Genomic DNA, 17,187 nt, shown 5'->3' with positions numbered 1-17,187 from the left:
TGCATAGTCATCAGCACAACTGGATAGTTGTTTGTGTTATTAGAACTTTTGGGGCAACCTAATTAGTTGTTCTGGGAATGTTCACAGTACCAACTTTGGTTTGCTGGGTAGGTACACACAGTTCACTTCAGTCAACTGGGTCCCAGAGGGGCTTGTACGGACAGGAGTACACACACACACACACACACACACACACACACACACACACACACACACACACACACACACACACACACACAGGCTCTCATTCCTGTTTCTCCTACTGGAGGAATGCTATGCAATGTGCATCCTCTCTGATCCCTCTAATCCCTGTGAGATTGAGCTCTATGCCTCTGCATCAGCAGCATGCCAAGGCAAGGCCACTCCAGCTGTTTGCTGTTTCACACTGGTTACGTCCCAAATGGCATCATATTCCCTATATAGTGCACTACATTTGACCAGTGCCCCTAGGGCAGTATGTTGGGAATAGGTTGCCATTAGTCCCTTTTTAGTGTGGTCCACTTTGACACTTAGCTCCTCTCCCTTCTAGAACACTGAGATGGGTGACGAAACGAGCCATTACCCGGCAGCAACGGGATCGGTTGCATGCTTCGTGGGGCAGATGTGATGTAGAGCTCCACACCAACCAAGGACATAGAGATTATGACGGCTGGTTGATATGCCTGGATAACCTTTTCTACTGACCAATCTCCTCTGCAATAATACTCTAAGAATACCCTGATGATTCAGAATTTCCCTCCATTCTATTCTATGCTATTCTGTCATCAACTAGTTATGTATGTCTTTAATTCCAAACTGGAAGCCTCCAACTCTGTATGTCCCTTAGCCAATGGGTAAGAGCTGCATATGTCTGTCTATAAAGACTAGACCTCTGGGATCTGAAAACAATGGCTTATAGGCAGATCATATAGAGATCATATATAATAATCTTCATATCTTGACTGTATTTTCTGGGTTTATGGCAGCTCTTAAAGGTATCATGGTACGAGAGAAGAGAATACACACCATAAACTAAACGAGCAGCTCATAAAATCATACAGTACATTTCCTGTCAGATGGCATTTGGTTGTTTGGGGAGATCTGGGAAATCTCTTTACCCCTCCCGATCCAACCTCTACTTAGAAGCAATAACATTATATAATAGCCCCATCTGTTCCACAGATTGATTTAAAATACTCATTGTGTGTCATGTTATATGCCTTTGCAAATGATGGGTTCAGTAAATATTAAACAGGCTACACATACAAATGGGTTTTCCCAAGGCCGATCTCACTCATCTGGATATGCAGACTACAGATGGGTAAACTACTAAATTATGAGCGGTTTCACCTTGAGGTGTATGAGAGTGAAGCAGATTAGTGTGTTGTGTGAGTTCACCCAGTATTAAGGTGCATTCACGTGGATGGCTAGTCATTCAGAGGTTATGAACGGTGCAGTTGCCATCCTGCCAGCTCATTTACTCACTGAAACAATGGTAGTTTACATACACATGATATGTACAGTTCCTAAAGCTCTCTTGCAATGAGTGTTGTGTCCATGTCTTCAGTGCTATGTGTGAGTTGCTGAGACAGCAGGGGCTGTGATGCTTTAAGGACATCTAGTGGTATTGCAGTGATAGTGGCAAATTGAGATTCAAGTGACCACTTTATGAAAAACGGTCTCAAACAAATGTAAATGACAGTTTCATCAACACAAATCTAGCTCTAATCTTAATGTTCAAATCAGCATTTAAAGTCAGAATAAAACCTGGCTTGTCTGCAAATACATACTATACTGCTTGACCTTGGAGAGAAAATGGCCAAAGGATTACTATAAACATAATAATTTCTTAGATAGGATACCGTTTTTAATATAATGGATTAGTTTGAGCCATACAGTTGATTGGAAAATACAAAAGGAATATAGTCAAATAGAAAAGCTAAACTATATTCTATTACCAATTTTCTTAGAACCAGAAATGCATCCTCTGCCTTACACACACAGGCACGCACGTACAACATCCCTGGAGAAAGTGTCAGGGGTTAAGTGTCTTGCTCAAGAGCACAACAGCTGTGGATGGTACCTGCGATCAGTGACCAACAGCCAGCCCTCTGTCGCTAGTCCTACATTTCAATAGTATTTCTGATGATGCAGATATAGCTACAGTAGCCCAAACCAGACACAAAAGAAAATCTGTCTTCTGCATCCACATATCGTGAATGTCTAGCTACCTGGTATGCGCCAAAACCTAACCTCAAGGTGGCGCTATATGAAAGCAAAACTGCTCAGTCTGGCAAAGCAACGTTTCAGGAACCTGCACAACCTGAAACAATAAGACAGTTTTAAGACGCCCTGGCACCTTTTTTTTATTGGTCAGTTTGCTTTTTCAGTAGTTCTATAACCCGCGTGGTTGGCTTAATTTGTCTTTACTAACTCGAAGTCAGCTGTCACCAACGTTTTTGGACAAAGCCGAAGGATACTAGCTTTGAGTTGAACTGGAAGAAGCAACTGGAGTCTATGAATTCTCAGCCAAAACCGAAATAAATGTAATGTTAGTGCCCCTTTTCTACATTTATTATTTTTTTGACCAAACATATCACACTGGAGAGGATTACAAAAAAAAAACGGCATTATTTGCTTGTGCCAATGAAGGATTCGCTCTATCAACAGAGGAACACACACATTCATTGAGGAGGGGACACTTTGCTATATTGTTCAGGCTAGCCAGCTAGCTGTGTGTTTTTGTGTTAGCTCCTCAGGCTATATGGCTACGAATTTTGAACCCATACATGGCCTCTCCGAAGATGAAGTAAGTGAATATCTCATATCTCGATGTGTATGTAGTGTTTTAGTAAGATATCTGTATGGCGAACTAACGATGTCCAAGCTAGCTAGCTTACTAGCTAACGTTACAATGTGTCGTTGCGCTCCAAAGGGAATGTTAGCCATCTTTAGGAGCTAGTGGAGGCCAGTTGCTCAGCTGTTATGATAGCTAGCTAGCTAGTTTCCTCGACGATACTTATTCCAATTTGAAGTATGTACGTAACGTTAGCTGTATAAGATGAACTAGATAAAGATACAAAAACCAAACCTGCACTGTGCTAACGTTACGCGTTTTTACTCAATCAATTTTTCCCCTACAGAAACCTATACAGTCACTGTACATGGGGTTTTTAAGTTGCAGCCGACGGTTAAACATAATTTGACGAAGATAAACATTAGCTAGCTAGTTATGGCAATTTGTTTTGTTTTTTACTACAAGCTAGTTAACGTTAGTAACAATCAGTACTGTTAGCTACAATGTCAGTCAATCAGTGTAACTTCTAATTTGAAATCCAATTTAAACAACAAACAAAAAAACATCTGAACTATAACCTTATAAATGTGTGTATCAATTTAATATTTTTATTTCTCGCTCATATGAAAGATTAAGGTCCTTATGCTTCCAAAACCGTACCGCAAGCGATGCGTGTTCATGTTCAGACCTAGCTCTTGACAAAGCTCTGTACAGAAGACGCCTTCGTCCAATGACTCTCATGTGTGATGTAATGGAATTGAGTCATGATTTAAGGGCTGAATCTGTCTGTCTTCAATGACCATTATAAAGGACATTATGTTGACCATTATTTGTTTGACAAGTGATTTCACTCCCAAGTAGATTCCAATGGCAGTAACTTAACCCCTCTTGTGTGTGTAACCTAGGATACATGCCCTTGATTTCCACATTACACTCTCATGAAGTTGGACACCAATTAAACATTGAGGATGTAGTTAAAATGATTTGGCCTCATACTGTAATTAAAATACCTCTGCACTAAATGGTTTCCAGAGGCAGCACGTTTGGGACGACCCAGTTTTAAACCGCTAAAACAGCAACTCTTTGTTTCAATCTGCCTACTATTCTCGTAACATTCCTTTGGAGATGAAGAGCAGAGGACGTGTGGGTTCCTTCACTGTCTTTTCCTGTGTAAGCAATGCCAATGTTGTGGGCGAATACTTTCTCTATGCATGAAAGTTTTGTGTTTAGGGCTTATAGGGATCTCATGAATAATATTCTATGCACAATAAGGCTATAGGTCGCAGTTGCTGCTAATAATAATAATAATAATGTAATTCATTATTTGTGTGCATCGAAACAATAAGTGGTGTGACTGACTGTGTCAGAATTTGGAACCCTGGTACCAGGGAGACTCTTAAGTATTCGGAGTCATGACGGTCTTCAGGAAAAGGTGGGCATAATTATTCATTCCTCACATAGGGCTACTTGGAACAGCTGGGTAAGCCGCCTGGGCTGTTACAAGCTTATTGTCCCCCACATTCCCATTCCCACCCATTGCGAGCACTTATCATAATTAGTGACGTGGTTTGTTTTTAGCTATTATGTATACGACGGTGTAAACATTAGCTCACAGAGAGTGTCATTGATTTTGTTTAGCCGTTAGGCATCACAACTTGCATTGTAGTTAAAAAGAAACACTGCTGTCTCAGGTTATGGGAGACGGCTGGCTGGCAGGCAGGCTGGCTGGGGTGGTAGGAAGGTTGGCAGGCAGGCTAGCTGGGGTGGTAGGCTGGGATGGCAGGCAGGTTGGCTGGGGTGGCTCCCTTCCTTCCTTCCTTTTTGAAGAGGCTCATGCTACAGAGCTGGGGGGGTGATTTTGGTTTTTCACTTCCCAAATCGCTACAGAAAAGGATTTGGGCGGACTAGAAACACAGTTGTACATTAGGCCTATTTGTTTATCAAATTAAGTTACATTTACCTGTAGTTAAAAATAAAATAACTCTAACCAGGTAAGTTAATAGAGAATGAGAACATTAATGTTGAATGACAACTTGAGTAGGTAATCTAATGGTTGACATAGCTAATGTTATGAATGATTGTATTAAACCAGGCTGGTCATTTTGAAAGGTGAGGATGAAAATTGGGCCAGGACACAGTGTTGACTAGGCCTAACTCTTACAACAACAGAAATAGTTCCTATCCTGGGGCATTTAGGTACACCTAGAATAGAGGGAGAAGCCCTCCAGCTCTGACACTACTCCCAACAATAACCTAACATCACCTGATCAACGTCAGCAAGGCAAAGGAGCTGATCGTGGACTACAGGAAATGGAGGGGCAGGCACACCCCCAACGACATCGATGGGGCTGTAGTGGAGCGGGTCAACACAACCTAAGGAATTAACATGGTCCCCACACACAACTGTGGGGCATGACAGCGCCTCTTCCTCAGGGGGCTGAAAAGATTTGGCATGGACCCTCAGATCCTCAAAAAGTTATACAGCTGCACCATCGAGAAAATCTTGACTGGCTGCATTACCGCTTGGTACAGCAACTGAAAGGCACCCGATTACGGCCCAGTACATCACTGGGGCCGACCTCACTGCCATCCAGGACCTCTATAGCTGGCGGGGTCAGAGGAAGGCCCCCAAAAAGGTCAGACTTCAGCCACCCGAGTCATAGACTGTTCTCTCTGCTACTACCAGGCAAGTGGTACCAGTGCACGAAGTCTGGAACCAACAGGACTCGGAACAGGTTCAACCCCCCCCCAAGCCATAAGACTGCTAAATAGCTAATCAAATTTATACCCGGACGACAAACCTTTTTTTAGTTTTGTCATTATGGGGTATTGTGTGTAGATTGATGAGGAAAAATATTTTAGAATAAGGCAGTAACGTAACAAAATGTGTCCAAAAAAAATAGGTATCTGAATACTTCCCAACTGCACTGTACATACACTACATGACAAAAAGTATGCTGTCAAATATCTCATTCTAAAATCATGAGCATTAATATGGAATTTGTCCCCACCCTTTGCTGCTGTAACAGCCTCCACTCTTCTGGGAAGGCTTTCCAGTAGATGTTGGAACATGCTGCTGGGACTTGCTTCCGTTCAGCTTCGAGCATTGGTGAGGTCGGGCAATGATGTTGGGCAATTAGGTCTGGCTCGCAGTTGGCGTTCCAATGCATCCCAAATATGTTTGAATGGGGTTGAGGTCAGGGCTCTGTGCAGGCCAGTCAAGTTCTTCCACACCCATCTCGACATACCATTTCTGTATGGGCCTCACTTAGTGCATGGGGGGGGCACTGTCATGCTGAAACAGGAAAGGGCCTTCCCCAAACGTTTGCCACAAAGTTGGAAGCAAAGAATCGTCTAGAATGTCATTGTATGCTGTAGCATTAGCCCGAACCATGAAAAACAGCCCAAGACCATTATTCCTCCTCCACCAAACTTTACAGCTGGCACTATGCATTCGGGCAGGTAGCTTTCTTACACCTCTCCAGACAAAGCTTAGTATTGCACATGGTGATCTTAGACTTGTGTGCGTCTGCTTAGCCATGGAAACCCATTTCATGAAGCTCCCAACGAACAGATCTTGTGCTAACGTTGCTTCCAGAGGCAATTTGGAACTCGGTAGTGAGTGTTGCAACTGAGGACAGACAATTTTTATGTGCTTCAGCACTTGGCGGTCCCGTTTTGTGAGCTTGTGTTGCCTACCACTTCGCAGCTGAGCCGTTGTTGCTCCTAGAAGTTTCCACTTCTAAATAACAGCATTTACAGTTGACTAGGGCAGAAATTTAACAAGCTGACTTGTTGGAAAGGTGGCATCCTAGGATGGTGCCACGTTGAAAGTCACTGAGCTCTTCAGTAAGGCCATTCTACTGACAATGTTTGTCTTTGGAGATTGCATGGCTGTGTGCTTGATTTTTATACACCTGTCAGCAACGATTGTGGCTGAAATAGCCAAATCCACTAATTTGAAGGGTGCCCACGTACTTTTGTGTATGTATGTGTGTGTATCTACCTCAATTACCTCGTACCCCAGCTCTCCGACTTGGTACATGCACTCCCTTTTATATAGCCATGTTATTACCTCGTACCAAATCGATGTGCTGGGGTACGTGTACTCCCTGTATATAGCCATGTTATTACCTCGTACCCCAGCACATCGACTTGGTACATGTAATCCCTGTATATAGCCATGTTATTACCTCGTACCTCAGCACGTCAAATTGGTACATGTACTCCCTGTATATAGCCATGTTATTACCTCGTACCCCAGCACATCGACTTGGTACATGTAATCCCTGTATATAGCCATGTTATTACCTCGTACCTCAGCACGTCAAATTGGTACATGTACTCCCTGTATATAGCCATGTTATTTTCTACTCCCTGTATATAGCCATGTTATTTTCTACTTCCTGTATATAGCCATGTTATTTTCTACTTCCTGTATATAGCCATGTTATTTTCTACATCCTGTATGTAGCCATGTTATTTTCTACTTCCTGTATGTAGCCATGTTATTTTCTACTTCCTGTATGTAGCCATGTTATTTTCTACTTCCTGTATGTAGCCATGTTATTTTCTACTTCCTGTATGTAGCCATGTTATTTTCTACTTCCTGTATGTAGCCATGTTATTTTCTACTTCCTGTATATAGCCATGTTATTTTCTACTTCCTGTATATAGCCATGTTATTTTCTACTTCCTGTATATAGCCATGTTATTTTTACTCCTTATTGTTATTCACTGAGTGTTCATGGTGACACTATTTCAATTATCACTAATCACATTTCCATCCACAGTTTTTATCCAAGTAAAGTCATACACACGGTATATATAAATAATCACGACAGCTGTGATGGAAACTGAACGTTATGGTAAAAGGTTATAAATGCAGACAGACAATGTCTGTTCCACATGGTGTGATTTTTGTGTCGGTAAAATTAATGATGTGAGAACGCGGTGGAAATGCTTTGTGCGCAAATACTGATATAACATCCAAATGGAAGTAAACTTGGAGTCACTCCATTTATGTGGTGTGTGTGTGTGATCTTCACTCCGACTCGTGGGGAAAGCATGCTGTTTATTAGGCTACAGATGAAATAAGTTATGATGAACTTCACAGGTTGGTGAAAGTGCAAGGTGATTTTCTTTCCCATTAGATACAGAGGGTCTTATTCTGTTGACATGATAATCGATGCTTGGCTGACGGCAGACAAGCTAAAAAAAAAAAAAATATATATATATATATATATATATATATATTTTTTTTTTTGGTTCATTAAAATCTCATATAGGTTATACCTGCTCTCTAGCCAACAGAGCGTAGATATCACTGTTGGGTAGAGCGCACGTGACGATACCAGTGGGCACACTCGCTATATAACGCAACATTATTTTTGTGAACGAATCATCAGTAGTGTTGAAAATGTAAACCACTTCAACTCCCATGTACCGAAAACCTTTTTTAAATTCTGTGCTTGGGAATTGAGCTGCAAAAGGTGTCTTTATGTGCGCGAAGTCACCACGCACAGCCTTTTATCTGCAAAGAGTTCATTTGATTGAAACAACTCAGGTGGTAATATGGGCGTATTGTTTTTATGCAGAAGTTTGAATATTCATATTAAAATCTGTCGCCAATTGAATGGAAACCTAGCTATTACCTAATTGACGTATTCAATTGAATGTCATTAATCAGTATCAAATATGGGGTGAAGTTAGGCTACCCTACTACCACTTTCTCATCATAAACAAGTTTTCTCTGTTCTGGGATTGTAGAGGGAGTCTGTCTTACAACTGAAGTAGCCTGCAGATTTCACACACCTTCCCTCAAAGGTATTCTTAGAGAGCATCCTGTCAGAGTCCCGGGAGTTGGCATAGCTTCTGTACTTGGAAAATTCCTAAATTCCCTCTGGAAGCCAACCACAGTTATTTAAGTAATGCTTTAAAGAAGCCGTGGCCAGTCTTTCACCAGTGAACTTCTTGACACAATGCTCGCTTAACCCGGAAGCAAGCTGCACCAATGTGTCGGTGGAAACACTGTACACTTGGCGATTGTGTCAGAGTGCATTGCGCCCGGTCCGCCACACAAGTCGCTAGAGCGTGATGAGAAAGAGGACAAGCAGGCCGGCCAAACCCTCCCCTAACACGGCCGTCTAATGGGCGTCCCGTTCGCGGCCGGCTGTGACACAGCCTGGGCTCAAACCAGGATCTGTAGTGACGATGCAGTGCCTTAGACCGCTGCGCCACTGCGTGTACACTTTTAAAAAATAAATATGTATATGTGTGTGTGTGTGTATATATATATATATGTGTGTGTGTGTGTATATATATATATATATATATATATATATATATATATATATATATATATATATATATATATATATATATATATATATATATATATATATATATATACACACATACACATACACATACACATACACATACACATACACATACACATACACATACACATACACATACACATACACACACACACACTACAGTTAAAATGTTTGGTCACTTAAATGTTTTTGAAAGAAAATAACACAATTGATCGGAAATACAGTGTAGACATTGTCAATGTTTATTGTAGCTGGAAATGGCTTTTTTAATAAAAATATTTTTTTAAATATCTACATGGGTGTACAGAGGCCCATTATCAGCAACCATCACTCCTGTGTTCCAATGGCACGTTGTGTTAGCTAATCCAAGTTTATCATTTTAAAAGGCTAATTGATCATTAGAAAACCCTTTTGCAATTGTTAGCATAGCTGAAAACTATTGTCCTGATTAAAGAAGCAATAAAGAGTTCCTCTGTCCAGTGTCTGTGTTATTTTGCCCACCTTAATCTTTTTTTTTTTGTTATTCGCCAGTCTGAGATGACTTTTTCTTTGCAACTCTGCCGTAGAAGGCCAGCATCCCGGAGTCGCCTGTTGACGTGTTTTGCGGGTACTATTTAATGAAGCTGCCAGTTGAGGACTTGTGAGGCGTATATTTTTCAAACTAGACACTCTAATGTACTTGTCCTCTTGCACCGGGGCCTCCCACTCTTTCTATTCTGGTTAGGGCCAGTTTGTGCTGTTCTGTTCTGTTATTCTTATTGTGTTACTTTTTATTATTCTTATTTTAGTCTACTTGGTAAATATTTCCTTCTTGAACTGCACTTTTGGTTAATGGCTTGTAAGTAAACATTTCATGGGAAAGTTTACACTTGTTGTATTTGGCGCATGTGACAAAGTTTGATTTGATATAAATATAAAACAAAAATGTACCCCCTTTTTCTCCCCAGTTTCGTGATTACAATTTTGTTTAATCTTTTGCCTTCAGAACAGCCTCAATTGGTTGGATCATGGACTCTACAAGGTGTCAAGTATTCCACAGAGATGCTGGCCCATGTTGACTCCAGTGCTTCACACAGTTGTGTCAACTTTGCTGGATGTCCTTTGGGTGGTGGACCATTCTTGATACACATGAAACTGCTGTGCATGAAAAACCCAGCAGCGTTGCAGTTCTTAACACAAACCCCTGCACCTGGCACCTACTACCATACCCTGTTCAAAAGCACTTAAATATTTGTGGCTTGCCCATTTACCCTCCGAATGGCATAAATACACAATCCATGTCTCAAGGCTTAAAAATCCTTATTTTAACCCGTCTCCTCCCCTTCATCCACACTGGTTGAAGTGGATTTAACTGGTGACATCAATAAGGGATCAAAGCTTTCATCTGGATTCACTTGGTCAGTCTTTCATGGAAAGAGCAGGTGTTCTTAATATTTTGTATACTCAGTGTATAATTTTTTTTCTGCACTCAGATATTTCTCTGTTAGATACTGCTCATTCTGATATGTCTTAATTTTTGTATAAACTTTTGGATGAGGTGTGTATTGTTATTGTAATGCTAGATTTTGCTGCTCTGTTGTAGCTAGAAACATAAGCATTTTGCTGCACCTGCGATAACATTTGCAAAACTGTTTACTCCACCAATAAACTTTGAATTAAGACTCATAGGCAAGAATTTCACCAAGACACCCTACCCTGTCTAGTTTGAAAGCTGGTTGTAACACTACCTACCCCTATTATGAGGAGGAGAGAGGCCTAGATTGGACAGGGACTGTGTCATATGTTCTTCACCGGTAAGGCAACTTAGAGATAGACGACACACATGAAAGAAGGTACGTGGGAAAGGTTGCTCAAAGTAGTTTACTGTACCACGCCTTACTACAGGTACTGTTGACCTGGTTGGCAGTTCGTATGCCTTTGTTCGTGACTGGCACTGTTGGCTCGGCTGATTGGAGAACTCACTCTGCTTAAACACAGTGGGAAAAAATACTAGCCTGTCAGTCGAATAGGGGAAGAGCACGTTCGGAGTAGAGAACTCCTTCAAGACTGTTGGAAAAGCATTCCAGGTGAAGCTGGTTGAGAGAATGCCAAGAGGATGCGAAACTGTCATCAAGGCAAAGGATGGCTACTTTGAAGAATCTCATCTCAAATATATTTTGATTTGAAAACTTTTGGTTACTACATGATTCCAAATGTGTTGTTTTGTAGTTTTGATGACTTCACTTATTTTACAATTAAAAAAATAAAGAAAAACCCTTTAAATGAGTAGGTGTCCAAACTTTTGACTGATATTGGTCAAAGGGTAGGCTAATGGGCTATATACATTCCTGATAATCCCAGTCAGTCTTCAGTGAGAGTGAAAAGCAAGTAGGGCTGAGAATGGCCAGGGACCTCACCATACGATATTATCACAATACTTAGGTGCTGATACGATATGTATTGCGATTCTCAAGATTTTACACTGTGTACAAAATCATTAAGGATACCTGCTCTTTACATAACATAGGTCAGGTGAAAGCTATGATCCCTCCACTTGTTAAATCCACTTCAATCAGTGTAGATGAAGGGGAGGAGACCGGTTAAAGAATGATTTTTAAGCCTTGAGACAATTGAGACATGGATTGTGTATGTGTGCCATTCAGAGTGAATGGGCAGGACAACAGATTTAAGTGCCTTTGAACAGGGTATGGTAGAAGGTGCCAGGCACACCAGTTTGAGCGTGTCAAGAACTGCAATGCTGCCGGGTTTTTCTCGCTCAACGGTTTCCCGTGTGTATCTAGAATGGTCCATCACCCAAAGGATATCCAGCCAACTTGACACAACTGTCGGAAGCATTGGAGTCAACATGGGCCAGCATCCATGTGGAACGCTTTCAACACCCTGTATAGTCCATGCCCTGACAAATTGAGGCAGTTCAACTCAATCTTAGGAAGGTGTTCTTAATGTTTTGTACACTAGGTGAATATGTATTGTGATTCGATGTTCCAAACATATTGCTCTCTATATGTCTGCTGCAAGAGAGACGAGACAGCATGGAGAAAAATTAGTTTTGATCAGTCAGGGAAATAAAAGCGCTGACGACATGTTTACTCACCATAAAGAAAAAAGCAGATGGATAACTAGCTATAGGATGAAAAATACAGCCACAGCTACAGTTATCTAACACTACTTTGTCTTTTCGAAGTAGGCCTATTGGCCAAGGCAGACTGAGGCCGCCAACAATGTTATCCATTCAAATCATTTAGACTGTTGTGTGATAAAATATGTTTTTATTATAACATGTTTTGTTTTGAATGCTTCTTTTGCAGAATGAAACCAGAGTTCTCCGTGTCAAGGTTGTGGCAGGCATTGATCTGGCAAAGAAAGACATTATCGGAGCCAGGTGAGCATGAGCTAGGCTGTGTTTCTGTGTGTTTGGCTACCACTGCTGCCCTTTTGAATTCTCTAGAACATTCCAAAGACATTGCGCCAACCTAGACTAGTAAACCTTGAGCCAAACCTAGATTAGTAAACTTTGAACCAAACCTAGATTAGTAAAACCTTGAGCCAAATGTTCTCAATGATTACTAAACTGACTTTACTTCCAAGTCACATGACCCAGATCCATAAGTTAAGAGAAAATGAGGTATTGTCATATCCATTTTACCCATGGATTTTTACCAAGGTTTTCTTTTGAGAAATTGTGCGTGAGCTTTGTCCCCCTCCCCCTTTTTGAAAATGTTTTAAATAAAAGATTAACAATTTAAATGTGCTTTTATGCTGACAAGATTTAAAAGGTTAATTTAAACAGAGGGCCTATTTTCTTTGTGCTAAATGCAGGCAGGGATCAAAGGAGTTGCTTAAACGCAGTTCTCACTGTGTAATCGTGGTAATATAGAACACCATCCTGTGAAGACACATGGATAGATAACTAACCTGCGTATCTGTTGCTTCATGCTCCATTGTGTAAGATCTGTGTGTTGTTTCTAATGAATTCCAATGCCCTCCTGACCAATGCAAAAGACAACAACACAATCACTCATTAGCTTTTCTAAAGCGCACCCTCCCTTTTTTTAGTTAAACATTTTCTACTCTATTGTTTGTGTTCCGTGGAGTGCAGCAAGGCCTTCTAGTGAGTTGTGTCCCAAATGGCTCCCTATTCGTGCACCACAATAGTAGTGCACAGTAGTGCACTTGTGTAGGGAATAGGGTTCTGCTACAGACCTACATACAGCCCCTCTGCCCAGGCTCTGCTACAGACCTACATACAGCCCCTCTCCCCAGGCTCTGCTACAGACCTACATACAGCCCCTCTCCCCAGGCTCTGCTACAGACCTACATACAGCCCCTCTGCCCAGGCTCTGCTACAGGCCTACATACAGCCCCTCTCCCCAGGCTCTGCTACAGACCTACATACAGCCCCTCTCCCCAGGCTCTGCTACAGACCTACATACAGCCCCTCTGCCCAGGCTCTGGTACAGACCTACATACAGCCCCTCTCCCCAGGCTCTGCTACAGACCTACATACAGCCCCTCTCCCCAGGCTCTGCTACAGACCTACATACAGCCCCTCTCCCCAGGCTCTGGTACAGACCTACATACAGCCCCTCTCCCCAGGCTCTGCTACAGGCCTACATACAGCCCCTCTCCCCAGGCTCTGCTACAGATCTACATACAGCCCCTCTCCCCAGGCTCTGCTACAGACCTACATACAGCCCCTCTCCCCAGGCTCTGCTACAGACCTACATACAGCCCCTCTCCCCAGGCTCTGCTACAGGCCTGCATACAGCCCCTCTCCCCAGGCTCTGCTACAGGCCTACATACAGCCCCTCTCCCCAGGATCTGCTACAGACCTACATACAGCCCCTCTCCCCAGGCTCTGCTACAGACCTACATACAGCCCCTCTCCCCAGGCTCTGCTACAGACCTACATACAGCCCCTCTCCCCAGGCTCTGCTACAGACCTACATACAGCCCCTCTCCCCAGGCTCTGGTACAGACCTACATACAGCCCCTCTGCCCAGGCTCTGCTACAGACTTACATACAGCCCCTCTCCCCAGGCTCTGCTACAGACCTACATACAGCCCCTCTCCCCAGGCTCTGCTACAGACCTACATACAGCCCCTCTCCCCAGGCTCTGCTACAGACCTACATACAGCCCCTCTCCCTAGGCTCTGGTACAGACCTACATACAGCCCCTCTCTCCAGGCTCTGCTACAGACCTACATACAGCCCCTCTCCCCAGGCTCTGCTACAGACCTACATACAGCCCCTCTCCCCAGGCTCTGCTACAGACCTACATACAGCCCCTCTCCCCAGGCTCTGCTACAGACCTACATACAGCCCCTCTCCCCAGGCTCTGCTACAGACCTACATACAGCCCCTCTCCCCAGGCTCTGCTACAGACCTACATACAGCCCCTCTCCCCAGGATCTGCTACAGACCTACATACAGCCCCTCTCCCCAGGCTCTGCTACAGACCTACATACAGCCCCTCTCCCCAGGCTCTGCTACAGACCTACATACAGCCCCTCTCCCCAGGCTCTGGTACAGACCTACATACAGCCCCTCTCCCCAGGCTCTGCTACAGGCCTACATACAGCCCCTCTCCCCAGGCTCTGCTACAGACCTACATACAGCCCCTCTCCCCAGGCTCTGCTACAGACTTACATACAGCCCCTCTCCCCAGGCTCTGCTACAGACCTACATACAGCCCCTCTCCCTAGGCTCTGGTACAGACCTACATACAGCCCCTCTCCCCAGGCTCTGCTACAGACCTACATACAGCCCCTCTCCCCAGGATCTGCTACAGACCTACATACAGCCCCTCTCCCCAGGCTCTGCTACAGACCTACATACAGCCCCTCTCCCCAGGCTCTGCTACAGACCTACATACAGCCCCTCTCCCCAGGCTCTGGTACAGACCTACATACAGCCCCTCTCCCCAGGCTCTGGTACAGACCTACATACAGCCCCTCTCCCCAGGCTCTGCTACAGACCTACATACAGCCCCTCTCCCTAGGCTCTGGTACAGACCTACATACAGCCCCTCTCCCCAGGCTCTGCTACAGACCTACATACAGCCCCTCTCCCCAGGATCTGCTACAGACCTACATACAGCCCCTCTCCCCAGGCTCTGCTACAGACCTACATACAGCCCCTCTCCCCAGGCTCTGGTACAGACCTACATACAGCCCCTCTCCCCAGGCTCTGCTACAGACCTACATACAGCCCCTCTCCCCAGGCTCTGCTACAGGCCTACATACAGCCCCTCTCCCCAGGCTCTGCTACAGACCTACATACAGCCCCTCTCCCCAGGCTCTGCTACAGGCCTACATACAGCCCCTCTCCCCAGGCTCTGCTACAGACCTACATACAGCCCCTCTCCCCAGGCTCTGGTACAGACCTACATACAGCCCCTCTCCCCAGGCTCTGCTACAGACCTACATACAGCCCCTCTCCCCAGGCTCTGCTTCAGACCTACATACAGCCCCTCTCCCCAGGCTCTGCTACAGGCCTACATACAGCCCCTCTCCCCAGGCTCTGCTACAGACCTACATACAGCCCCTCTCCCCAGGCTCTGGTACAGACCTACATACAGCCCCTCTCCCCAGGCTCTGCTACAGGCCTACATACAGCCCCTCTCCCCAGGCTCTGCTACAGACCTACATACAGCCCCTCTCCCCAGGCTCTGCTACAGGCCTACATACAGCCCCTCTCCCCAGGCTCTGCTACAGGCCTACATACAGCCCCTCTCCCCAGGCTCTGCTACAGACCTACATTACAGCCCCTCTCCCCAGGCTCTGCTACAGGCCTACATACAGCCCCTCTCCCCAGGGTCTGCTACAGGCCTACATACAGCCCCTCTCCCCAGGCTCTGCTACAGACCTACATACAGCCCCTCTCCCCAGGCTCTGCTACAGGCCTACATACAGCCCCTCTCCCCAGGCTCTGCTACAGGCCTACATACAGCCCCTCTCCCCAGGCTCTGCTACAGGCCTACATACAGCCCCTCTCCCCAGGCTCTGCTACAGACCTACATACAGCCCCTCTCCCCAGGCTCTGCTACAGACTTACATACAGCCCCTCTCCCCAGGCTCTGCTACAGACCTACATACAGCCCCTCTCCCCAGGCTCTGCTACAGACCTACATACAGCCCCTCTCCCCAGGCTCTGCTACAGACTTACATACAGCCCCTCTCCCCAGGCTCTGGTACAGACCTACATACAGCCCCTCTCCCCAGGCTCTGCTACAGACCTACATACAGCCCCTCTCCCCAGGCTCTGCTACAGACCTACATACAGCCCCTCTCCCCAGGCTCTGCTACAGACTTACATACAGCCCCTCTCCCCAGGCTCTGCTACAGGCCTACATACAGCCTCTCTCCCCAGGCTCTGCTACAGGCCTACATACAGCCCCTCTCCCCAGGCTCTGCTACAGACCTACATACAGCCCCTCTCCCCAGGCTCTGGTACAGACCTACATACAGCCCCTCTCCCCAGGCTCTGCTACAGACCTACATACAGCCCCTCTCCCCAGGCTCTGCTACAGACCTACATACAGCCCCTCTCCCCAGGCTCTGGTACAGACCTACATACAGCCCCTCTCCCTAGGCTCTGGTACAGACCTACATACAGCCCCTCTCCCCAGGATCTGCTACAGACCTACATACAGCCCCTCTTCCCAGGCTCTGGTACAGACCTACATACAGCCCCTCTCCCCAGGCTCTGGTACAGACCTACATACAGCCCCTCTCCCCAGGATCTGCTACAGACCTACATACAGCCCCTCTCCCCAGGCTCTGCTACAGACTTACATACAGCCCCTCTCCCCAGGCTCTGCTACAGACCTACATACAGCCCCTCTCCCCAGGCTCTGGTACAGACCTACATACAGCCCCTCTCCCCAGGCTCTGGTACAGACCTACATACAGCCCCTCTCCCCAGGCTCTGCTACAGACCTACATACAGCCCCTCTCCCCAGGCTCTGCTACAGACCTACATACAGCCCCTCTCCCCAGGCTCTGGTACAGACCTACATACAGCCCCTCTCCCCAGGCTCTGCTACAGACCTACATACAGCCCCTCTC

At 45.2% G+C, this 17,187-nt stretch overlaps 1 protein-coding gene across 16 annotated transcripts in view; it reads left to right on the top strand.

Annotated features, from left to right (window-relative positions):
- The first annotated feature begins 2,135 nt into the window (after positions 1–2,135).
- nedd4l (NEDD4 like E3 ubiquitin protein ligase) overlaps positions 2,136–17,187 on the top strand; it is a 121,479-nt gene continuing 106,427 nt past the window's right edge. For 5 of the 16 annotated variants that reach the window (XM_090191680.1, XM_090191685.1, XM_090191684.1 and 2 more), the window contains exons 1-2: positions 2,251–2,788; positions 12,426–12,499. In XM_090191680.1, the coding sequence (XP_090047806.1) occupies positions 2,744–2,788; positions 12,426–12,499 (119 nt within the window). In that variant the 5' untranslated portion in view covers positions 2,251–2,743. Of the gene's footprint in view, positions 2,789–12,425; positions 12,500–17,187 lie in introns of all 16 variants that reach the window. The other 11 variants (XM_090191682.1, XM_090191676.1, XM_090191681.1 and 8 more) reach the window with 5 other exon arrangements.

The sequence above is a fragment of the Oncorhynchus mykiss genome, chromosome 12 (assembly GCF_057628025.1).
Source record: "Oncorhynchus mykiss isolate SJ-2025 chromosome 12, ASM5762802v1, whole genome shotgun sequence".
Lineage (NCBI taxonomy): Eukaryota > Metazoa > Chordata > Actinopteri > Salmoniformes > Salmonidae > Oncorhynchus > Oncorhynchus mykiss.
This window is presented reverse-complemented; position numbering and strand designations above follow the sequence as displayed.